Consider the following 26,237-nt stretch of genomic DNA (forward strand, 5'->3'; position numbering starts at 1 on the left):
AAGTATCCATTTTATAGGGAATTGTATTTCTTTTACAGTGAAAATTAACTGCTTTACAGTAGAAAGTATGAGTTTTATGAGGTAAAATATCTGTCTAATACATATTAAATTTATGCATTTTTTAGCAGAAATTTTTTATTCTTTTTTCAGTAAAAATTATCTTTATTTTTGAAAAAAATAAACGATTTATGTTGCGAAGCATCCATCTTAAAGTGAAAATTTAAAATTATTCTGTTTCTAGCAAAAAGCGTTCAATTTATAGATAATCCGTTTCATAGTGAAAATTATCGCTATTATAGCGAAAATTAACTTTCATATACTAGTTAAAAATATTTACGTTTTATAATCGAAAGCATACTTAAAACACGTGATATTTTCTATATACTATATTTTCTTGCACGCATGTTTTTCTTAATGCTAAACCATTTATTTTCAGTGCACAATTATATGTATTTTTCTATGAGGAGTGTATTTTTCATTAGAGTAATTTTTAATATTAGTGGGCTAAAATGAAAATAATAAATTCTTTTTTCCAAATCACTATTAGTAACGCACGTTAAGAGAACTAGTATCATAAACGTTTAACTATTTTCTAAGTGTTTTTCTAATGTCATTTATTACACTATCCCTTCCAATATTTATAAACAATAAAGAAAAACAGTAAAGGGATTAAAATATTATTGTATACATTTAAACAGTCTGCTACTGTTTTACAGAAAAAACAATCAATCAGGCACATTCTTTTTGACAAAGGGCCATCAAAAAGCATGTCTGGAGAGTTTTAGATGCTCGTAAACTTTGGAGTGTAAGGCGGGGAAACATCTGGCTAACTACGAATAAAGTCGATATAAAATCCAAAGTACGTGGTATTTTTATTTCTTCTCCGCTTAATTTTATTTCCAGTTCGTGCTTTAACGACGACGAGCCTTACCAGGTCAGGGAGTCAGACAGCATCATTTTTATGAGGATTAAAGAACTATGGAGGACTGTGGGAAAAAATTACCACCCCAAAAAAAGATTTCGAATACTACTGATTTTGTTTTGTTTCGAAAATGTATATATTAAAGAGTAAGGTCGAAAATAGTGAATGTCAACATTCAGAAAATCGCTTTCGAAAATGTCCGAGACGTTTAACGTTGTGAGTGAAGAAACAATGATACTTAATTAGTTTGGACATTCACCGAAACGATAATGAGTATTTCGAGATTTTTCTGAGATTGTTGACATTTGTTACATTTCGGACTTTCGTGATGTATATATATANATATATATATATATATATATATATTATCAAAATCAAATTGTTGTTGATGTAAAACCATTAAACAATTATCTGACTAAAGAAACATTTTTTATCGTATTTTCAAACCTAAATTTAATTATTATAAAAAATTTAATCCCATAAAGATACATTTTTAGATTATAAACCTGAATTTAATTAAATAAACATAAAAAGTTTAAATTTTAAACAGAGAGGGAAATCATTGTATAAAAATAAATTTGATTAAATTTCTTTAATTTTTTTCTTATTTAACAAAGTCCCATTATTCAGATTAATAGGAATAGAGGAAGGAAATAAATATTAAATTAAATTTAATTAAAAGGAATTCTATAAAGCATTTACATTTGATAAGTTTCCTCTCTGACTTTGATATAACATGCTTTCTGAAATAATAATGATAAAAAAAAAACTGTGTTAAATAGAAAAAGGATTTACTTAAACTTAACATCACGAGGAGTGAGAAATGATTTCAGAGGAACACTGAGTATCTCACACGATTTGCAAATAAAGCAGAGGGTGATTTCTATCCTAGGTTACAGTTAACAATTTTATCTATGTTAGCTTTCTTAATTAAGTGTCAATATTTAAACTTAGAGCCAGAGGGACAATAATGGTGACGTTAATCCTTAACAGGATTAGGGAGAACAAATTTCTTAAATTAATTCCAATGCATGACTGTTTGGGAAAATTCGACGATCGAAAAGCGGATTACCTGACAGATTTAGATCGCATTAATAACGAACGTGTTGTATTTTACACTGTAAGAAATTCCGGATCAAACTGTGCTTATAATATGTCAAATAATGTTAAAAGTTAAAATTTTAACTTTCACTATGAGAGAAATGTAGTTTATGCAATGAAATCGTTTGCCTTAAAATTTTAACTTTGACTATGAGAGAAATGTAATTTATGCAAAGAAATCGTTTGCCTTAAAATTTTAACTTTGACTATGAGAGAAATGTAATTTATGCAATGAAATCGTTTGCCAATAAGTTTTTTCTGCATTCTTATTATTAACTGTAAGAAATTGTTTTAAAAACTGTGGTTATAGAATGGGCAGTGCGCAAAATAAAAAACTGACCACCGTGAATAACTTTTGATCTATTGATAGGATTTTCACATTCTAGGACTCAATCTTAAAGGTTCGAGTGAGTGACTTCAAAAATACTAACTAATTATTGCAGACAATATTTTAGGTTACAAATTCAGACACAAAAACGTACTTTCTCTGAATAAACATACCTTTTTTTCGACAGATTCGGATTTCAGACCCCCAAAATAGCCGCAATCTGGGAAATATGGTTTTCATAGTTTGTTCAGGAGAGCGGTTCAAAGTTTGAACCCCTTAATGCTAATTTTATTTTCTGCGTATTTCACCATATCTCGAGAACTCCTTAAGCAAATTCAAACATTTTGCACACAAATATAAAAATTGCCAATTCAAAGATAATTCCATGCAAATGTTGCTTAAATCATGGAATTATTTATCATTTTTAAAGTCAACTTTTCAAAACCGTAAGGATTAAACCTTAGAACATGGAAATTATAAGATGGAAAATTATTTCAGGTGATCTATATAAAAATAATTAATATCGATAACTATAACCTAGTAGTAACTTTTATATTCTTTATATAGGTATAATCATAACATCATAATAGTAATATTTATAATACACCATAGAAAAACAGAGCAACATCTCTAAAACTAGCAAGAACAACATCAAAGGAAGAGAAGAGATCAAAACAAGTCATTACTCAGAGAAAGTCTGTTATTCCTAAAAGGCTAGTCCTGGGATTAATGAGAGAAGAGAACTTAACCCTTTTTACCCCTTTTCTTGCCGCTTCATTGCACTCTGCTGTTTAGGGAGGAGGGTATAGGCGTGTAGATATAATATAGTTTGCTTCTAAATCCGGATCCAATTAAGCGAATTCGTTTGTGTCCTGCCGCCTTGTTTTCATTCTTTTCGGATGTTTTTGAAAGAGTGCGTTATTGGGTTAATATCCGTTGAGATTTAATTGAAGGCTATTTGTATGAGAAAGGGCAGAGAAATTGACTCATGCCTGTTCGTCTTGTTATGTGATGATTTTAGAGAAGGATATATTCCCTAAAAGTTTTTTTTTATATAAACGTTAAAGTCTTTTATATTAAATTCAAAGCCTATTTTTTAGAACCATTTTTTAAGCTAATTTTGCTTCTGCTATTATGATCAAGTGTTATAAAATTCTAAATTGATGTATGTTAAAATGTAATGTATAATAATAAAATGTATGAAATTTGCATAATTATCTATAAAATGTATTAAAATTAGCCTTCCAATTTTGAAATATTCCTCGTTTCAATAGAACTAAATATTTTACTTGCAAACGATTCTATAAATGTCAGTTTTTAATAATCGTTTTCTAATTCATACTTAAAATTTTTTTTTTTTTGAATAAACCATTTTTGTGGCATCAAATCACTTTACAGTCAAAAAAAGTTGTGCAAAACTGATTTCCTTCAGAAAATATGATTATGGAATTTCATATTTTGAAACTTAAAAAGTAACAAATTTAAACGACTACTTAAAAATGTGATGAATAACTTTTAAAGAAAGAATAGTATTCAAAATCACAATTTATATTGAATTCGTTAAATGTAAATGAGCGATTATTTACAATTTTCGCAAACAATTTAAAAATAATAATAATGATAATAAAAATCGTTTTTAGATTTATTCCACCCGTATATGAATTAAAATCGCTGCTTTCAAACTTTAAATCAAATGGATGCTAAATTGTGTAGTTTTTCCCTATATATATTCTTCTTCAATCTGATACGGCTATCACCCCTACTATACAAAGGAAGACTCGTCCTGTAATTTATAGCTCCCTCGAGATAGGGACGCCGGAATAGAGATTGATAACCACCATCACAGTTCTCTTCTTTTTGTTTTTGTCCCTTGCTTAAATTTTTTTCTTCCTTTTTTTTTCCTCCATTGTTTTTTTTATTTTTTTTATTCCCCATTCCATCTTCAGTGATCTCTTTTGTCGCCATATTTGGCATTTTATCTTTTATTATTCTTAGCCAAGTAGAAAAATCCATTTACTTTTTATAATCCATATACTTATTACATGGTCTAGTTTATACAGACATTAGTAATATATACATATTTAGTTTGTTCATGTTAATATTACAGGAGTAATCACTTAACTCTAGGTAAAAAATTATTTTTAATTTTATTACTTTGCTTAAAACTTATGCTTTAAATGTTTATTTTTGGTTAAATAAATTAGATTTAAAACAATTTTTCATACAGCAACAAGTTAATAATCAAAACATACCTATAAAACACACAATACACTATAAAAAATTCCTGATCAAATTACTGTAAAAAGTACTTGCACTCTGGGGGCGACATCTGTTAAATCCCATTTTACCGTGAAATTCATTTTTATCGTAAAATTTTATACCATAACTTTTATACAGTAGTATTTACTATAAAATAACTGAATCACTGTAAATAAAAAAATATAACTGTAAAACAGAGCATCAGAATTTCTGTTCCATAAAATATTACGGTAAAAAGCATCGGCGCTCAGGGTGTCGATACTTTTTACCGTAATCTGATCCGGAATTTTTCACAATATAATCAATTAGCGTTTTTGTAAAAGACAGCGAAATTTAAAATAATTCTGCTCATTTACTACCAGTGAATCTTGCACAAACAATGTAAAACGCGTGTTTCGAATCCTTAAAAATATATATATATATATTTATTTGTTTATTTTCGTTTTTGATTTCATTTCTGTGGTCAAGGATACAAATTTATTAACCTTCACGATTTTTTAAAATTTACTTTTCTTATGGGTTTTTAAAAGTTAAGTTAGCCAAATCTTTAAACTGACCGTCAAGTAAACGAATATTAAGTTAACTTCTTCATTATTTTTAAATTAATTGTATTTATCAAGAAAACGAAAGACAAATTTCACAGTCGAATTTTTTTGTTATAAGATTTATGTAATATCAAGGTACTGAGTTGTCATTATTAACAACTGTCCTTCCATACTGAGCGTCGGCTTGAAGCTCAGCCAGATTCAGATCTACGAGTATCAGCTTATCTGGGAAGTAAAGGCGGCTTGCGCGTAGTGCTGACCACATTGCCCTATTCATGCCGTTTACGGTCAGGATACTGAGGAGCCTTAATTTCCATGAGCCCTTCCCACAAAGTATTCTTACGGGAAAGCTTTACTTGCTATTTATTTTAGTATCAACATCAATACTTTTAATATAAATTATATAAAAAAATTAATTCAAAAAATAAAAAGTGAAAAAAAAATTAATAATTTACTGATTTATAAATAGTAAAAACTCTCAATAATCATCAGATTTTCTCACTCCTAAATTTCTCCCATTTTTAAATAAAGCATAATATTTGAAAGTTCCATTAACTTAGAATAATCTGTACGGTATCAAACATATAAAAAATAATTAAAATGAACTTTAAAATACCGAAATAAAAATTTCTTCACTTTTTAACTTTAAAACAAATCAAGTAGTCGTAGTATTTCATCGTATTATTTCCCTGTTTTTACTTTCGCAACGACATTCTTTTTTTAAAAAAATATTTATCATATTTTTAAAAAAGACCTAAGTATTGTCTCCCATCTTAATGTCCACAGCTACCTGATAGCATGCCATAATCTTTTTAGTACATAAGACGTTTCATTTCTTATCTGTTGAGGATAGAGCAGAAATGATCGCCAACGAATGAATGTAGCAACCCTTGAAAGTCTGTAGCATTCCGAGGAGGTACTTTTCACTAATCAAAGATGCTGCTGCTTTTTGTTTTCCTATTGTCCCTACTTTCCCTCTCGCTCTTGGGACACCAACGAAAGATTCCGATCTCTCCTTCCCTCTGCAATCTCAAATTTATTCCCCAATACTTGTTCTTTTTTGGCCACCCCCACCCCTCTTACTTTCAACTATGCCCCCTCCTTCCATTTAGCTTCTCGCTCTCTTTTTCCATTTAACTCGGGAGTCATCTATTTTCGTTACGTCTCGGAATGGTTACCGTTGTTTGACGTCCTTTTGCAATTTTCTTCAGGTACAAGGATCCGGGATGCTCCATGAACTTCATTCTTTCGTTCGAGTTCTCTAGAATGCTGGATCTGTTTCACTTTGTGGAATGTGTTTTATTTACTTAGTCTAGAGATAGCTGTTTTCGTTTTCTGTGTAGATGCATTTTATTTCCATCGAAAGAAGTGTATCAAAATTAGTTTTTAATTTTACATAGCATACGAACTTCTGAATGCAAAAAACTTTATTTTTTTAAAACAGATTTGAAATACCATTTTATTCCAAACAGAAAATAAAAAATTCGACAAACGATTTTCAAAAATAAACCATTTGCAAAATCGTTTTCGTAAGAAGAAATAGAATCGTTTTCTTAAAGAAAGTTCATTTTCTCCTTTATAAATATCTATTAACTCTAACTGATGCTGATGCAATAGCTAGACGTTAACTTACCTCCCAACCATCTAAGAAGAATTTCATCCTAGAACTTAATTGCAGTTGGGTAATTTCAACTATCATAGCCAGACTACGTACATGACACTTTAAAGAAAAGAAAATTTCCCCTGATGGGCAAAGAAGATACAATGCTTTTCCCAGCTATCCTGAAATCCAACTTTCTTCAGGTCATATTTTAAATAGTCCTTCTCTCTACATTGGCTAAGCTCAACAACATAGACCCAAACCCCACAGACTATCAACTGCTCTATTCACCAAGAGTTTTGAGGTAGCCAGGACTATTTTGAAAGCCATTGGTACTATTTGAGTGCCCTGCACTACTTGGACAAGACAACAACAACATAAATATCCATTTATAAAACTTTTTGAAAGTTTGGATGGACTTTGTTCTCTCACCAGAGCTTTGAGGCTGAGTTTGTTTCACTTTGTGAAATGTATTCTATCTAAAAATAATTGCTCTGCATTTTTTTTCAAAAATAGATAAATTTTATTTTTATCCTAAGAAGTGTATCCAAATGAGAATTTAAGTTTTAGGTCAGATTCTAGTTGCAAAGCGTAAAATTAGTTATAAATTACAGCAAGCTTTGAATACAATTAATTCAAATGGAAATAAAATTAAAAGGAACAAAAATAATGATGCATTATAATAATATCGAGAAAACGAATATTGGTCATTTGTAAATAGTGTTTGGAAAGAAAAAAAAGGAATAATTCTTTTCTTTCTTAGAATAATTCTTTCGTAAAAGAATAATTATTTCTTTAAATTATTTATTTATAAATTTTTCTAATTTTATACAACATTTTAAAAGTCTGAATGGCCTTCACTCGTCCCTTGTATTTTATCTACTGAAAAATCTTAAGAATACTTAAGATGGTTTTCTCGATCAGAATATTCGAACTACATGATCTACATCGGTTGCCTATGAACCCGGAAAAATAAACGCATTTTCAGATCCTAGTACTTGAAATAGAAAAGAGAATTAGAAATAACAGAATAAGAAATTAAAATTAATGTTATCTTAAGAAAGGGATTGGTAAAATATGAGCTACCTTTTCCAAAGAAATTGCTCACCGTAAAATAAATAAATAAATACAAATAATGAAATTCTTATTTCGCCTATTACAAATCGGACTTAAAATAATAAATGAAAAAAATTCCATTAACCAAAACAATTTCGTGAAACTTAAAGCTTATAAAGGCGATAAATTTGCGGTACATTTATTACTTTTTTTTATTAAAAGAAAGTGTTAGTTTTGCCTTTATGTAAATAAACAACAAAAGCATATAAAACGTTCTCAAATATATCCCGTTAGTTATTGGTTCCCGTTTTTTTCCCACTTTATGGCACTAAATAAATAAATAAACAGAGCGCTATTAGTTAAATATTGCATCATGGTACTTGTAAATCATCACTATTCGTGGAATATAGGAACATCAATTTATGGCTTAGTTATAGTATTGAACAGATCAGCCTTTCATCATTTTTTTTTCTTCTAAACAAAATTGCATTGCCCTTAGCAATGCAATAAGAGAAGGGAGAAAAAAATATCCTGCCAATATTGGCGAGATAATATTAAACGTGTGGCGTTCCCCAGCCAAAATTATTAGACTTGCTGGTGATTAATTACATCGGTGCAAAATTGAGCAGAGGAAAAGGGTTAAAAGAGAGTGTAGGGACAGGGAAACTCAACATCAGTCGTAATCAAATAAGAGAGAGAGAGAGGGTTTTTGCAAGGACGGGTAGTATATGAGCGTTGTTCAAACTTTAATTAAATTTGATCAAGCGCTAGACGCCCGCGAAAATCTGTTTGCAAAGAAAGCAAACCTCCCCCCAACTGTGTGTTTCATTTCGCTAATGACAATAATATTCATTTGGAATACAGGCGACCCGGGAATTCAAAGTCTCATTTTACATAGGAGGTTTTTATTTCCTCAAATACGGAGGCGTTAGAAAAAGAATGACTTTTAATAAATGTAGAAATAATATAGCGGTGTGAGCAATGTGGGTACAAGAAACGAAATAAAAAAAATATAATAATAAAGTGTGAATGTTCTTAACTCTACAGTGACATTGGGTTTTGGGTCGTTATTAAGGAACTTCTTTCATCACCCTCTTGAATTTTTGGTTAAATTTCTACTTTTTTTTTAAAAAAACATGTTTTTTTAGTTCTCAACAAACTTTTGATGGCTGACTAACATTCAACAGCCTAAACTTTTGAAAATAAAAGTAAAGTTATTAGATTAAGAGAAATTTTTTGATAACTTTTAGATTTTCTATCAATTTTTCTAATCAAAAATTGAAAGCAATAAAACTATGCAGTTTTGAGATAGGTAATTTAAATTCGATTATATGCGAACATTAAAATCATAGACAACCATTTCAACATAGATCTCATTTTGAAAAATATCTTAAAAATACATTAAAAGCTGTGATTAAGGAACATCTTGTATGATTGGATTTAAAAATCTAAAGATTGTAGTAATAAAATGATAAGTCATGCATTAAAATTGCTCAGAAAAACGTGCTTTTGGTAAACAACTCCACAATTTCCTTGTCAGCAGTAAGATATTTCTAGATAACGTGCTGCCATCTAGTGATAATTCTAGAAACTTGTGATGTATCTACCTGGAAATTACACGAAGGAATAGTTTTATGTAAAAATGTTCCATTTAGAAAACAAGTGGTTGATCACTGTGCTTTCCCCCTTAAGTCTTTCGATTGAAATAATTTTAAACAAATAGAAAAAATAATTTTTTGCGACATATTTTGAACCATTAAAATGTCAATATTCATAACGTAATATTTTAATTTTTAAAAACTCGTCTCGATGAAGTGGATTTATTCTCCAAAACAGGCAACAAAGTATCTCGAAAAATAATAAATTGAAGCAAAAGGAAAATAATTCACCCAATACGTCGAATCTTTTGAGCTTGGCGTATTTAATAAGATTAAAAGATCACAAACGGGAATCGGCGACCAAGTTGAGGGAAATGACAGGAAAAAAAAAGGGAAAAGTCTTTCCAATACTCAATAAAAATCTCCAAGACAGACGTCGAGGTAGAAGACATGTAATGTAATTATCGGATCTTTCGCTACGCCAGGACTTCAAATAAATTTGCTCAACTTTCCCCAGCTTCTTTGACAAGTCAGAATAGGTTATTTTTTTTTTATGTTCCTTTCATTAAAATTTCACGCACTTTTTGAACTACACCGAACTGAACGCGTTTAATTGAAATTTAGGGTTGAAAAGGAACTACGTATGGAGGATTTTTGCCGCTGCTATGATTCGATACACTCACTTTGGTTCAAATTGTAGTTCATATGAAGAAATTTAGGGAAAATAAAAATTCCAACATTTAAGTGGTTCAAAGAGTTTTTTTTTCTTTTTAAAAAAGTAAGAGAATAGTTATATACCGAATCAAGTGGAAATTATAATTAATTAAATTTTTATTAACCTGAATTTTTCAAAAAGATTTTCAATTTGCATTAGATTTTCCGAATTTTTTTCAATTTTTTAGCGAAAAGCTTCTATTTGAAACCCGTACTTCAGTGTTTCCCAAACTTATGACATTTGAGTATCCTTTCTAAATTTTTCGTAACGCTGTGTACCACTAATAAAAAAATTAATGTATTTTTTACTATAAAAAATCGCACTAAAGTAAAACACAACTAGCTGTTGATGCCACTCTTTATTAACTGTTAACTCTGCAAAAAATAGCCAATAGAAAAATATGTAATCGTAAATTTTCATGGCTAGCTTTGTTTTTAAATAAATTTTTTTGAGATTTTCGTTTGCTGATATTTCGCATCAGAACGCGTACCACTGCTAAACTGTTCCCGTACCCCTGGGGGTACGCGTACCACACTTTAAGAAACACTGCCGTACTTGATCAGATAGAAAACTTCATAAAAAAATCTTATCGAAAATAAATCAAAAGTTATATCAAAATAAATAAATGAAAAAGAAAGTTCTCGTTGGCGAAATTAATATTTTAAAATTGAATTTCATCTAATAGAAATTAAGAAATTCCGGCAATTTGGACATGCGACTATTCTAATTTCTTATACGAGTAATTAGAAAAGATTATCACTAATTTTATTTTATGTTTTTTCAGTAGAATAAATAATCATCATTTAAAAAAAAAAAAAAAGTACAAACAACTATTTTAGAATTCTGGGATAAAACTCTCGAGATAAAATTTAGAGGAATAAAAACTTTTAGGCAACTTATGAGATGATTATTAGGGAGCTTTACAGGGAAAAGGTCTAGTACAGGGAAAAGGTATAATGCAAGGAAAAGATATAATATTTAGGGATAAGATATTGACAGAGCCTGGAGATAGTATTTCCTCTCCAAATAAATAGACAAATAAAACGAACGAAATATACCTATATTGAAATCGGGTGCCTCGACTTCGAGCGTGAATGTAAATATCCAGACTAAAGTGAATATCTAATTCAAGATCCTCCTATTTTTTTACAGTATAGTTCAATATATGTCTATCTTATTTTACAATCTTTGAATCTTATTACTTGAATATTTAGAATTTACATGAGGATTTAATTTTATAATAATATTGAAGAAGTTTTAGAAATATTTATAACCTTAGAATTTGGCAACTAGGTTCGGTAAAACACCTATCAATAAAATTGAGCAGAAAATATACAAAAATATACTTCAGTTCTAAATTTCCCCAGTGATTGGTCATTTTGCAGTAAGTCTACCTAAGCCAAATGGCGAAAAATCGTCGTACAATAGATAATTAATTATCAAAAAATGCTGGTGTTTGATCAATGATGGTGCAAATAACACTGGTCGGATAATTTCGGACACAGAGAAACCAGACTATTTTGTTTTATTTAAATAAGGGAGCCTTATTCTAGTTGCCCTTTCCTCTTACTTATTTGGAACTAATAAAATAATAACCGAATTATCCGAAAACGAGTTTATTTTTAAGGTTCAGGAGTTCCTTTGTCCTCTGGGTAAAGATCAAAATTTAAAGGTTAAGGCACTGATCATCAATGGTATGTTCAGTATTTAGCGTGGCAGCTCATTATTGGTTATAAATATATATAAAATGAAGTGTTAACATTCGGAACTTTGCCAATATATTTACGAATTTGTAATATATACCGTCTACCACTACTGATCCGTCTACCACTGAGGGTATTTTATGTCAGTACTGTGGTCGGTGCAAGCCGGATGCGGAATTCGTATCTACCAGCCACCGTTGGGATTCGAACCCGTTCACCTCATTGGAAGACGAACGTGCCTGAGCCATCGCGGCTCCTCGAATGAAATTTGTGGCTATCGATGACCATAGAATGAAATTATGAACCTAACTCGAAAGACAAGAGAACTCTTAGATTAAGTATTCGAAAAAAAATCTCGCCTCTGTAAGACGTTTTTGACACAGCCCACTCCCATTTGCGTTATATGATGAGCAAAACCATGAAAATCACCCACGGTTAAATCGACAGCAAGGGATGCAGCGAGTCGAGAGCAATACGTATAAAAATCGATCTACCTCTTAAGATTCGCACCTGACTTTCCTCTACGGGAGATGAGCGTGCTGCACCCTGAACCATCCCGACTTCAAAATAAATAAAAGTATTATGATAAATTAAGAATATTTGGTTCAATTTCGTTTGTTTTACAAATAAATAAAGATAACAAATTGCGAGTTAAGCTAAGGTAAATGTAAGAATTATAATTAGTTGCATCACTGATATAGGGATGGGGGAACGTTGAAGGACCAGGATCGTTCAATATTTGATTGAGATGCCTAACTTGAAGTGGACTCGACACTGGTTGAGAGGTTGAAATGAGAGGGATCTGCCAGAGGGGCTTGAAGATCACTTCAACCCTCTCTCTCAATATCATCCTCATACCCCTCTACCCTTGCCCACTGAGATGACGTAGAGAAAAAGTTGACACTACATAAAGGGGTGTTTGTGTGATCCAAACATCCAATCATTTGATCGTTTTTTTTTTTTTTTTTTTTTTTTTTTTTTTTTTTTTTTTTTNTTTTTTTTTTTTTTTTCAATATAGACTTGCCCTTTTTCATTTAGAAACCAAAATATTAAGAATATTTGTTCTAAATTCTAATTATTTTGCAGTTGAAGTTTTTGATTTCGATATGAAACCCTTGAAGCGGTATTTAGGTCAACATTTTAAAATAGGAAACCTCCTTTTTTTAAAGCCTTTATTACTAAGAATGTTGGACATTTAAATAGTTGGTCGAGGTCACCGGAAAAATGTGCGGTCAGGTCAAAAAATTTCTGTTTGAGAAAAAAGGTGTTCCGCAGTTTTATATTTCATACTAATTATGTGTTTGCATTAATTTTAAATATCTAAAATAAGTTATTGAAAAATGAAAAATAAATCTTAAGTGAATGTAGGATGAAGTGTTTAAAGACCCGAGAGATTTAATCGTCTATTTTGTGACAAATGCAAAAAGTAATATGAAAGTTGAGTTGTTCAAATGATGCCTTAAACTATCTCTGAAGTGGAGTATATAAAGATTTCTGAGGCAGCTCACGGTCATGTGACCCGTTGCCCCTGAAGGAAAGTTTCAAAGGGAGTATTTAAAACGGCATGTGTCTGTTTTGGCAATAATAGTAAACTATAAATGTATTTTATTTACACTTTTAGCATAGACTTATATGATTTAAAAAAAAATAATAATAAACCACACACGTTTTTGTTTCTGATATAGTTTCATACATATGGAGATTTTATTGAAAAAGGATTAATTTTTATTTATGGAAATTAAAAATTATTTATATTCTCTTATTTATATTTTTGTGACCCAAATTTTCTTTTGTCAGAAACTTATAAAGCAGGGATTTCAGGAAGCTTAAAAACGTGGCTTTTCACTGTTTTACAATAAGGCCTTCATATACAAAAGTCAAAAATTATTGTTTTAAAACCCCTATATCAAAAAGCAAACAAATTTACTATATGGATATTAATATTGTTTTAATATAAGACTTCTTTATAAAAAAGCAAACACATTTACTTTATGACTGCTATTATTATTTATTTAAAATAAGATCTCCATATCAAAAATAAAACTCTTACTCTATGAATGCAATTATCATCGTTTTGAAATAAGGCTTCTATATCTGGAAGCAAACAAACCTTCTCTATCAATGCAACTATAATTTTCTTTAAACAATGTCTCCATATCTAGAAGCACACAAACCTTCTTTGTGAATGCAATTAGAATTGTCTTAATATAAGAACTCCATATCTAGAAGCAAACTTTCTCTATGAATATAACTATAATTATCTTAAAATAAGGCCTCCTTATCTAGAACCACGCAAACCTTCTCTATGAAACTATAATTGTCTTAAAATAAGACCTCCATATCTAGAAGCAAACTTTCTTTATGAATATAACTATAATTATCTTAAAATAAGACCACCATATCTAGAAGCAAAGAAACTTTCTCTATAATGCTCATAATATAAATTTTTCTACGAGTGCTCTTAAAAGAAAGCCTTTATATCTAGAGAAGAAAATTAATATTTTTTTATTATTTACGAATGCTCTTAAAATAAGGCTTCTATATCTAGAGAAGCAAAGAAATTTTCTTTTCTCTTCTTTACTTTCCCTATGAATACAACTATGAATGTCTTAAAATAAGGTCTCTCAATCTAGAAGCAAATAAACTTTCTTTTTGAATGCAACTCTAATTGTCTTAAAATCCATATTAAGATGCGAACAAACTTTCCCTATGAATGCAACTATAAACTCCCTTAAAATAAATATCTTCAGGAATTCTTTAATATAAGGCCTCCATATCCAGAGAAGCAGAAAAATTTTGTCTATGAATGCTACTATAATTGCGTTAAAATAAGGCCCCCATATCTAGAAGCAAACAAACTTTCTCTATGAATGCTATTAAAATTGTGCTAAAATTAGGCCTTCATATCTAGAAGCAAACAATGTTTCTCTGTGAATGAAATTATCGTTATTTTGCAAAGAAAAAAAAAGGCCTGCAAGTAATTTTTTGGCATGTGCGCAATTATCACTGAAATACAATAAAGGTCACTATATTTAAAATGGAACAAACTTTTCCATATGAATGCAATTATGCATCATTGTTTTACAATAAGGCCGCCATACATAAAAGCGAACAAATTTTCCCTTAGCATGCAATGCCTCTCTCCAGCAGAGTTCTTAATGATATCAGCTGTTTCACAAGAGTTTTAACACATCTTTTTCTCTGCAGATGAAATAACATATAAATATAGAAAACAAGAACAGAGAGAATGGTCGTATAGAAGAGGGGGATGGGACGCATCTATAGAAAGCTCATAGATAGTCCTGCTATACAAACGCCACACGAATTTGGAGTCAATGAAGGCAAGCTGTTCTTGCCAGCTGACGAAACCCTCCCACCATTGCACAGGTCAGCTTCTGTGAGGGAGGGGGGGGAGTGCGACAAAACGATATTCGTTTGCTCCTCCTTTCGCCCATGCTGTGTCGTTCTCTACAACAAAAGGCAGCCCGAAATAGAACTCTGAAAAGGTTGACCTCCCCTTTTCCCACCCTCATAAACGCGAGGGCTTTACTTCATTAAGGTTTTCCCCAAGTTGACTCCAAAGTTTCCAACAACAGCTGTTTTTGATGCGAATTTCTAAAGGAGTAGTAGGAGAAAGTATTAGAGTCTAAAAAGGATGTCATTTCGGAGTGGTTCGAGGCTTATATGTTTTTTTTTTCTCCCGTTTTTCTTTTTTTTAATGAAGGCACTGTTATAATATAAATGTTATTATATGTGATTGGAAAATCTTCAATAACAAAATATTGTTAGATCCCCAAGTAGGAGCCGTTCATTTGAAAATTTGGTTTAGTAAGACATAGAGAGTAGTAGTCCAAAAAAAAAGGAAAAAAAAAGATGGCATTTCGTAGCATTTCAATTGCATTTCTGTAGGCGATAATTTAATAAACTTCTCCTTTTTTGTTTTTATTCCACTATAATTCTAAGTCAATATGGAGGAAGCTTTAAGATGTCGAAAACTTGTCTATAGATATGCAAACAAGATATCGACTATCTTCATTTAATAATTTAATTTCGTAAGATTTAGTAAGTAGGAGCCCCCCCCCCTACTCGAAATCTGAAATCAATACAATTAAATGGAAGAAGTTTTAAGTTTCTGAGAAGTTGTCAATACATTTTTCAAATAAGATTTTATCAAATGATCAAATAGCAATCCTTCGTTTGAAATTTTAGCCTGGTAAGGTATTTTTTATTTTATAACCGTCGTTGAGCAGCTGACTCAATTTTGGGTTTACGACTACTATTGTTCAACTCCGTAGTCTTGCAATTTTGAACCCAATCCAGAAGACAAGAGAACTCCTGGATCAAGAATCGGGAGAAATTTTGCCTTCGAGGAGGACTATTTGATGGAACTAACTAGCATTTGCGTTACATGGAGGGGAAGACAACGAGATACTCCCACGGTTAGCCTAACGGCAAGGGGACTCGAACCCATGATCCGTGATAACATTGAGGATATTTTACATCAGCACTGTGGTCGGTGCAAGCCGGATGCGGAATTCGCATTGATCAGTCGTAGTTGGGATTCGAACCCGGTTCACATCATTGGAAGGCGAATGCTCTATCCCCTGAGCCATCGCAGCTCTGGTAAGTTACAGTACATATACCAGTCTGCAAAGTTTCTATAAAATCAACCTTTTTTTTAAAATTAGTGTGAATGATAATGATACAAAAAATAAAATCAGCTCTCTGGTAAATTATCAACGTCAACACAACAGCCACGATAGTGACCCCTCTTTACGCATAAAAAATCTGGTCTAATTCCTAAAATTTAAATATGGTATAAAAAAAATACAAATACATTCAATAAGTAATCTATTTGATTATAATAATATTTGTTAAATTAGCATGTTGCTAGAAATTTTGGAGGAATTTTTTAAACAGTAATATCGTTCAATTTTCCCGAACCCTTCCTATATAGCAGCAAGTTAAACCAGATTATCGTGCAAATTAATTCACCTTAATTTATACGTAGGAATTTTAAAAGTGAGGCATTTTTCTAAGATTATTAAATAGAGCACTGTTTAAAATTTTTTTAAATTGCAAATAAAAACATTTGGGAATTCATTTTTAAATATAATAATGTAGATCAATTTACATCGAACAAATGAAATCAAAGTATTGTACTTACCGTTAGATGTTGAAAAAGCCATGCCCTCATTATGTTTGTGGCTACTTTTGGAAATATGCCTCTTTTCTTTTGACGTTTTTTACTCCTATCATCATCATCATCCTCACCCGTTCCATCACCAGACCCGATACTCGCATCACCTATGATAAGAAAAGAAAAAAAAAGTCATTAGCAAACTACCATTTTCATTTTATCTAAACTTAGCTTAGAATGAAATAAAATAATGACATTGTACTTGTGTACAATGCTGGAAAATAAATTGACAAGATTATTACAACTGTAAGTGTAACGACTTTTTTCGAAAAAACAATCTTGGTAAGGTAAATAAAATATAAATGTACAGAATTTCTTTTTTTTTTTTTTTTTTTCTTTTGCTAAACTGTNTTTAAAAAAAAAAAAAAAAAAAAAAAAATACGAAGTTAAGTACAATTAAAAGCATAAAGATTTTTTTTGTTGGTACTTTTCGATTAACTGGGCGCAAATGAAAAATCTCCAAGAACTATAGACCTCGGTCAACTTTTTTGTTTAATTTTTTATTTTTATTTTTAATACGCATAAAAATTAAATGAAAAAATTTAAAAAAATAGATATTATAAATCTAACCGAAAAGTATACCATTTTTTTTTTTTTTGTCTGATAAAAAATCTGACAAGGTTAATACAATTTAACAATAAATTTATACTTCCATTTATTTTTTATTTATTTATCCGGAAACAAATAACTTGGCAAGGTCAATATAAATGTAAAGATACAATTGTAAAGATTTTTGTCAGGCAAAAATGTTTACTAGGCAAATTCAAATAATACAAGAGTGAGAAAATTTTTTTGCCTGAAAAAAGAATATCGATAAGACAACTAGAAGCACAAATATTTTTTTTCTCGCCAAAAGTGTAACAAATGCATTTAAAAACACAACACAAAGTTTTAAAAATTAGCTAGATTTCTTCCGAATACTACTTTGTCAAACACGAACCCATAGAGGTTCGAAACCAAATCGAATAAAAAAAAGAAAAAAATACTGTAAAAGAAAAGTTAGCAACAGCAGATGCATACCAAAGTGACTCCTTCCAGCACTTAACCCTTTCATGGAAGAAGACGTCAGTGTGTGTGTGTTATTCAAAGAACATAAAACCCAAGAGGGAAAAGAGTTCGGGGAAAATCTAATAATCACCGTTCGGAGCCGTATTAGCGAATACGGCAGGAGAGAAATAATAACCTTTTCCTCTTATCGCATCGCGACTGCTTTTAGCTGGCCGTGGACACAAGACACCACATATGTGACACTCCTACCCCCACACACACATTGATAAAATCTGCCCGAGGGGGGCATCAGCACAAATTGACTAAAAGATCGCTTTTTCAAAAGCGGGAAAAGGGTTGATACTCTTGATAGAGAATCCACAGAGACAATGTAAAAAAAAAAATGGGAAGAAGATAAATAGCGTACACTACGTGAATATGTTTTTAGTTAAAAAATTAAAATTTAAATCCTGATGATGCCTGTACTAAAAACCTGAGAATAAATATTTGTGACCAAACCTAAAGATAACTAAAAAGACAACAAAAGAAATACTCTCTTTTTAAAAGCGTAGAAAGGTGTAAAGGTAGATAGTGACACAACTCAGGTAAAGAATAGAGCTCTAAACAGTGTAAAGAATAATATTTAGAAAATAATTAGTGTAAAATATGAATATATTTGCAGATAAAATATTAAATTTTAAATCCTGAGTATGTCTACTCAGAACAAATTACAAATAAATAAATAAAAAAATTTACAAAAAATGATATTACTTAAATTTTCTGAAGACTACGGATTTCCCTAAATCGTAAAGGTCGCAAAATTAACAGTGGTCTGTTGGACTGGGACAACTAAAATTTAAATTCTAAAATAATTATAAGGTAATTATCCCTTATAAAATAATTATTAACCGTTATAAAATAATTATCAGTGGTCCTTCGGACTAGACAGATATCAATGTATGGGGAAGTGGTATGCTGTTTTTATTTATTTATTTATTTATTTTTAATTTTCTGGTTCGTTTTTCGTTTTAATCACAAAATAGTATACTTCTTCGTGACCTTTACTAATTCTTTGTTTAATAATTTTTCATTTAAATTAACTTAATTTCCCTTTTTTTTTACAATAAATAATATAGTGGAGATATATAAACAAACTAATGAACATGTGACTAATTTTCTCAGTTTCTACTCCTGCCAAGAATTAATTTTGTTTTGTTTACTACAAATTCATCGCTATTGGTTTGTCCAAATTATACAAATTGTAGTTGTAGATTTGGAATATTATAGAGTTACGGAGTAAATAGTCACACTTTTACCCTAAAGTAACTTGATTTTATAATATTTCTTTGTAATATTATTTTCCGTTATAATTAAAATATTAAATTATATTACAAGGAAATATAGTGCCACACTAAAGGAAATTATTTTAAGCCAATTAGGGGACCCACAATGAGGCACTATATGTAACTATGTAAGTACATATAATGTAATAGTGTGATAAATAGCGTTAAAATGAAGAAATTCTTGCTTAATATACTGCATTCATACATGGCTCTATATCTCCCCTTAATATTAACTCATAATACTATACCTTAGTACTACTAATAATTAACCCATAGTACTTACAAGTTTTTGGAATTTGTATTAGATAAAATCAGTTACACAAGGAAATAGTGTTTCATTTACTGAGCTACTCAATATGAGGTTTATCATTGTATTACCCCAAACATTTCATGTGAGAATAACTTGCAGAAATCATTGTATAAGAAAGAAGAAGGAGATCGCAAGATTTTATCCAGTTTGCATAACAGTAATTTTGCATTATCTTTGAAGTTTGGTAAGATATTCTTTCCATAAAGGGAAACTATAGTTCTCCCAAAAAAATAATTTAAATGATTAAATGGAAGAAACATAACAATGGAACATAAAAAAATATAATGGAACATAATGGAATTAAATGGAACATAAAAGAATAGTGAAGCTACCACCACACTTAGCCTAAGAATAAGTCTAAATTTTCAATTACAATTTTAGAAAGTAGTATTTGAGTTGATGTTTAAATCCACCAATTTATGTATTCATAGCATATACAGGTATCTTAAATCAGGCACTCATTGTGCGAGTTGTACTAAATCATGATGTCTTTATAATTCAGTTTTCCTAACTCGTACTTTACATTTTTTACAAAGTAGATTTATTTACTTTCCTTTTCGCCACTGGATAGTGTTGTAAAGTCTTAGACCGAATAGCTCGTTGTCACTTTACTGTACCTAAGCATCAGTTTTATTATATAAACAAATGAGCAAATGCTTGATAGATTGTCTACACTAGATGAGACACCAGCAAGAAGGTACTCAGATGAATCAGGAACAAGAAAATCGGGCATTTTGTCACTAGTCCCTGAAAAAGTCCTTTCTTGTCACATGGCATCGAATATCATACTCCAGGGAGATGATTCCTGAAGACGTTTCTGAAGAACAAAGATCGGTGACGTCACATCGGGATAAAGTTTTTCGGGAAAAGTGAGGAAACGCGATTCGGACAAGCTACGACACCAATAATTAGGTTGACGCAGAGACCGACGACGTTTTAAGGCCTTGAAAGATCCCGACTACGTGAACACCATACGGAACGCGTCTCCTCTTACATTCTTTTTCTTTTCTCTTCGAAAGTTTTTTTTTCTCCTTCTATGTAAAAGGAATTTTTATTTCTCTGGAATATTTTTCAAGTTATTCTTATTTCATTAGTACTGATATTTCTTAAGTCAAAATAAAGTTAAGCTATTTTTAAGTTAAGCTATGTAGAATGGATTTTAAAAAAAATAATTTAAATAGTGTGTTTTGGAATGACTAACCTTAATATTTTGAGAATTCATGCCAAATATATACATTTGAAGTTGCAAAATAATATTTCAGTAAGAAGAAAAAAAAACAACAACATGATATTGAAATCTAGAGAATCACTGCTGAAGAAGGTGGTACTGATAACATCGAAAATTGTTTGATTGCCGGAAAAACAGAGATCGAGAGATTTTTCATCCCTCCCTTTCAAAGGCGATTCGACAGATTACTATAGCGTTTATGTTTATTTCTCGCTTAATGTGCATACTTCCGTTTTGAATTTGATTCTGAAACTAAACATTATGAGTGGGTATTAACACTAGAAAGACGGAAAATTAGTAACAATTAGTAACCTATAGTTAGACAATTAGTAACCTATATTGTCCAAAAGCAGTCAAAATGAATGGATTGTGAAAGAATAACTAATGCGTAAAGAAATTTTTTAAAAATTAATTGTTAACATTTTTCATATTATTTGCAGTTACGTAACAAGTTATTAGTAAACATTAATAATAAAAAAATATATGCTGTACAAAAAGTCACAAAATTCTAAGAAATTGTGTCATTATAAACATCATTGTTTTTCTAATTGAAATTAAAAGCAGTCAAAATGACTTCCTTAGGCAATCTAGTGTTAAAGAATATCCTGTATTCCTTTAAAGATTGATTAAAAAATTGTAAATATATAACTTTAATTATTAATTTCATTGCTGCTACTAGAGTAAGCAGTATAAATTATTTAGTCATTATCTTTCACACAATTATTGCAATTCTACCGCGAATAATACTTCATTTTTTTAAAACAATTATTATTATTTAATAAATACCACCTAACCACTACCTGATATAATCAAATACAGTAAAAACTTAAAAATAAATTTTAAATAGCGACTACGGGTGGCAGAAATATAAAGGTTATAAAAATTACACCCCTTAATCTAAATTCTTCATTCCTGATCGGAATTTTTTGGATAAGTACAACAATAAACGCATCATGCAAGCCATCCTACTCTAGAACAATTTTCAATTATCTTCCAAGGCTAACTAAAAAATTTTCTTCTGACCAAAATTCGATCTAAAAAAATTTTTGATCAAAATTCTCCATAATTTCCATGCAGAAAGAAGCAATAACAGCTCAAAAACACATATACATATTATTTGGCACTTAGCAATTGGCAACAGATCGAAACTAAACCGTCCGAGCGGCCAACATTCCATCGTAGGGGTTACTCTTTCGTCTAATTAATCGTATCAATTAATTAGTGGACAATGCCATCATGTCAAATCCTCATTTAATCTGGAATTTCGAATGTCCAGGGACAAGAGGAGGATTTGTTTACGCAATTCTTCCATGGATTCCGAAGCCTCCAAATTCCTTCGTCCGTCATTATTCTAGAAAATGGCGGCAGAGACTAAGGATAAGAGAACTTGGGATTTTAAAGAGCTTAGATAGGATTCTATAGCAGCAATTTAATTTGAAAAATCGAATAATCAAGGGTCTGAAAAGCTTCGGAATAAAAGATTATACAAAATACGGTAATTAAATAAAAATATACAAATATTCTAAAGTATTATCATAGCAAATATATTATTTTTGCTTGTAATTAGAGCGTTAGAATATATATATATTCTATCGCACTAATTACAACTAAAAATAATTAGGAAATATTTTTTTTTCTCATCAATATTCAAAACTTGATTTTGTAAATTAAAAAAAATAATCTCTGTTGAATAACTTTTTTTTTAAATATAAATTAAAAAAATTATAGTTTGGAAGTGAGCCGTGTTTGGAAGATTTTAACTTTAAAAAGACACTAGTGTTTTATGTTGCATTTCATAACCATAAATTATTAAAATGATAAATAGAATAATATATTTCACTTATTTTTGACCTAAATTAATGCAAAATAATGAGAAAAAAAAAACATGAAAAATAAGTTTCAAAAAAGTTTTGCGTCAAGTGATTAAAATATTATTACACGTTAAAAATCGTATTTTATTAATTTTTTTAATTTTATTATTTATTTATTCATTTTGAAATCCGAGGTATCTAACAAATTTTTCGAAATTTCATAATCTTATTAATCTTGAGTAGAATTACCCTTAAATACTTTTTGCTTCAAACTATATTTTTATAAAATATTCAATTTCTTAGCAATATACAAAAAGATATAAATTCCAATGAAAAATAACAACTTCCAACATCTATTTACTTCTGAATAACCCGGGGACAATTTTTTCAGGGCAAAAAAAAATTCTCTCCCAAGGGCAATAATATCTTTCACTGAAAACCTTTTCAACTTGAATTTAGGCCGACTTTTAAGCCGATGTGTCAAATTTTAAAAAGTGAAGTTCTTTTCCTGTGGGATATCTCTCCCTTCTCCCGGAAAAATAAAGGAAATAAAATTGAACCTAAAATCACAAAAGGGTATGTTTTAAAGTTATAGATTTTTGGAGTTCTTAACCATTTACAGAATTTAAATAAGTAAAGAAATAAAATAATGACTTTTATTTATTCTATAGAACTCTGTTGTTGTCAATAACGATTCTTTTTAATAAAATTAGTTTGATTTGTGGTGGCTCAGGTGATTAAATTAATTGATCCCCCATCAGATTCGATAAGGAATCTCGGTTCACGATTTTTGGATACTGGTTGAAAGTTGGTGAATTTATAATGATTTTTTGTTGAATATTGTATAACTTCTGTTTAATCCTAGCTAAGAGTTGGTGAGCGTATTATAAATCTAGTTGAAACTTGGATATATTTTATTAAACCTTGGCTGCATATTGGTGAACGCATAACGAATTGTAGCTAAAAATTGGATAACTTCTATTAAATCCTGGCTAAGCATTGGTGAATGCATTATAAATCTAATAAATTGGTTATATTTTATTAAATCTTGGCTGCATATTTGTGAACGCATAACGAATTGTAGCTAAAAATTGGATAACTTCTACTGAATCTTGGCTAAGTGTTTGTGAATGTATTATAAATCTAATTGAAACTTGGATATATTTTATTAAATCTTGACTGAATATTTGTGAACGTATAACGAATTATAGCTAAAAATTGGATAATTTCTATTAAATCCTGGCTAAGTATTGGTGAACGCATTATAAATCTAATTGGAACTTGGTTATATTTTATTAAATTTTGGCTGCATATTTGTGAGCGCATAACGAATTGCTGCTAAAAATTGGATAACTTCTATTGAATCTTGGCTAAGCGTTTGTGAATGTATTATAAATCTAATTCAAACTTGGATATATTTTATTAAATCTTGGCAGCATATTGGCGAACGTATAACGCAATGTAACTGATAATAGGATACATTCTATTGAATCCTGGCTAAATTTAATGAAATAATAAAAATTCTTGTTAAAAATTGGATAACTTATATTAAATCCTGATTTAATATTTGTGAACATATAATGAATTCGAGTTGAAACTCTGATACTTCCAATTGAATACTAGTGAACGTATAACGGAATGTAGAGATAAAAATTAGATAACTTAGACAGAATTCTGTTAAATATTGTACGAATATTATAAATTTTAAATGAACACTGAATAAGTTCGATTGTGTCCTAGAGGGTAATTGGCAAATGTATTTTGAATCCTGATAAAATTCTTATTAACATAAATTGAAAATTGTTTACTATAAGTATAATTGGAACATAGTGGCGTTTATTTTTAATTAAACGTGAATAATTCCATGAGTAACGGTCAATATATCTTATCCTACAAAAAATAAGAAATACGTTTTTCTTCGAACTTAAACAAAAGAAAAACAGAATGCAAAGCAAAACACATTATTGTAAGTTTATTTTATTGAAGTGTCGATGTGAGTACTTCAAAATACTTAGTACTTAAAATTTTCTAAAATAAATGATAAAGGAGTATTTTTATTCGGCTTTTTAGTATTAAATAAATTAAGTTTTGTTGAAATCAATTCTTTCATTAAATATTAAATAGTTAACACTTTAAGACAATTGCTGAAATATAAACGAACATAAGTCAATAAAAGAATTTTTAAGCCGACACTAACATGTTCTAAAGCAGTTAATTCAAATACAAAAGAATGCTTATAAGTAAGAGAACAACTTTTCTGGAAAAATCATCGGAGTAACAACGACTCTAGGCATGTAGTTCCACCTTTGCGTGGCAGCCATTACAGAAAATGGTAATGGCTCAATGAACTACAGAACAATAAGCATGGCTAAGACATTCAAAGAAGCATTTGCAAGCACTGCGTGAGACGGAGAACTTAACAGTTACAGTCGCAGTTACCTCTTGGCCATTAATTAATGCGACGACAAATGGCCATACCCAATTGCTACCTAGGGAGCCATTTTAAACCACAATAACTGGTAGGGGTCGAAATTATCAAAATCGAACCCTTTTCCTCCTCGTAATCGTCTGCAGTCGTAGGAATGGAGGCAAATGCCTCCCTTGACACATTCCTACCAAGCCTTTTGCCTAGGAAGATTATCGCCGAGGTCTTCGCTCATTGCTGTGAGCATCTAATGATTGCATAAAGCAGGAAAGAGAATCACCTCTTGGAGAAAGGGGAAGGTAGTGTCCGCCCCCTCTATAAGTATTCCGGAGGGTGTGATTCGGTTTTGTAGTGTGGCTTCCATAAATATTTGCCTTTCTGGTTCAAAGAAGAATATTTAAATTGGAAGGCAATGGCGCTTGTTACAATTCCGTAAGGGATCGTTATTATTCGAGTTTTTCTTTTGTCGTTGTCTTCATATTCCTATTCTTTTACTTTATTTTACTCTTGTTAAACTGTTTTTCTTTTTCTTTCTCGTGTCGTTTGCGAACGACTATTCGGAAAGGAATGTTGAACAGTTGGCTTGGTCTCTCAGCGCCGTTACCACGACAGTTTTATGGCAAACATAAAGATAAATAATTTAAAAACACTTTTTTTCTGACAAGTTGAATTATAATTTATTTGAAGATAATTGCTCCTTTTTAATTTTTACATTTTTGTTACAGTATGTTTTATATAATAAATTATACACTTAATGTGCAGGTTAACCTTTCGTAATAAGAAATTATAAGAATGAAAAAAAATATATATATGAAAATGAAACGGTTTTTTGAAAGAATTTCGCCCGTAAAAGAAATTGAGTAAAAATGATAGAATAATGAGGTAATAAAAGAACAACAGTAATAAAATTCGATTGTATTTGTTTATCATTATTTTTTAATGGGAGGGGGCATATATTTCTAAGGGCTTTATGCAAGGCTATATTCTATACTCTAGATCTAACTAGACTTCAAATAAACAAATAAATAAAGGAAGAAAAAGAAAAAAAGTTCTTCAAATAAATAAATAAGTGAGATAAGAAAAAGAAAACCGTTCCTTAAAAAAAA

General features: G+C 30.2%; 1 protein-coding gene across 6 annotated transcripts in view; it reads right to left on the reverse strand.

The window, feature by feature from the left end:
* Positions 1-26,237, reverse strand: part of LOC107439560 (homeobox protein Meis1) — a 271,514-nt gene that overhangs the window by 98,463 nt on the left and 146,814 nt on the right. For all 6 annotated transcript variants that reach the window (XM_071184435.1, XM_043052522.2, XM_071184434.1 and 3 more), the window contains exon 7: positions 16,995-17,134. In XM_071184435.1, the coding sequence (XP_071040536.1) occupies positions 16,995-17,134 (140 nt within the window). The remainder of the gene's footprint in view (positions 1-16,994; positions 17,135-26,237) is intronic.

Source organism: Parasteatoda tepidariorum, chromosome 8, assembly GCF_043381705.1.
Source record: "Parasteatoda tepidariorum isolate YZ-2023 chromosome 8, CAS_Ptep_4.0, whole genome shotgun sequence".
Classification (NCBI taxonomy): domain Eukaryota; kingdom Metazoa; phylum Arthropoda; class Arachnida; order Araneae; family Theridiidae; genus Parasteatoda; species Parasteatoda tepidariorum.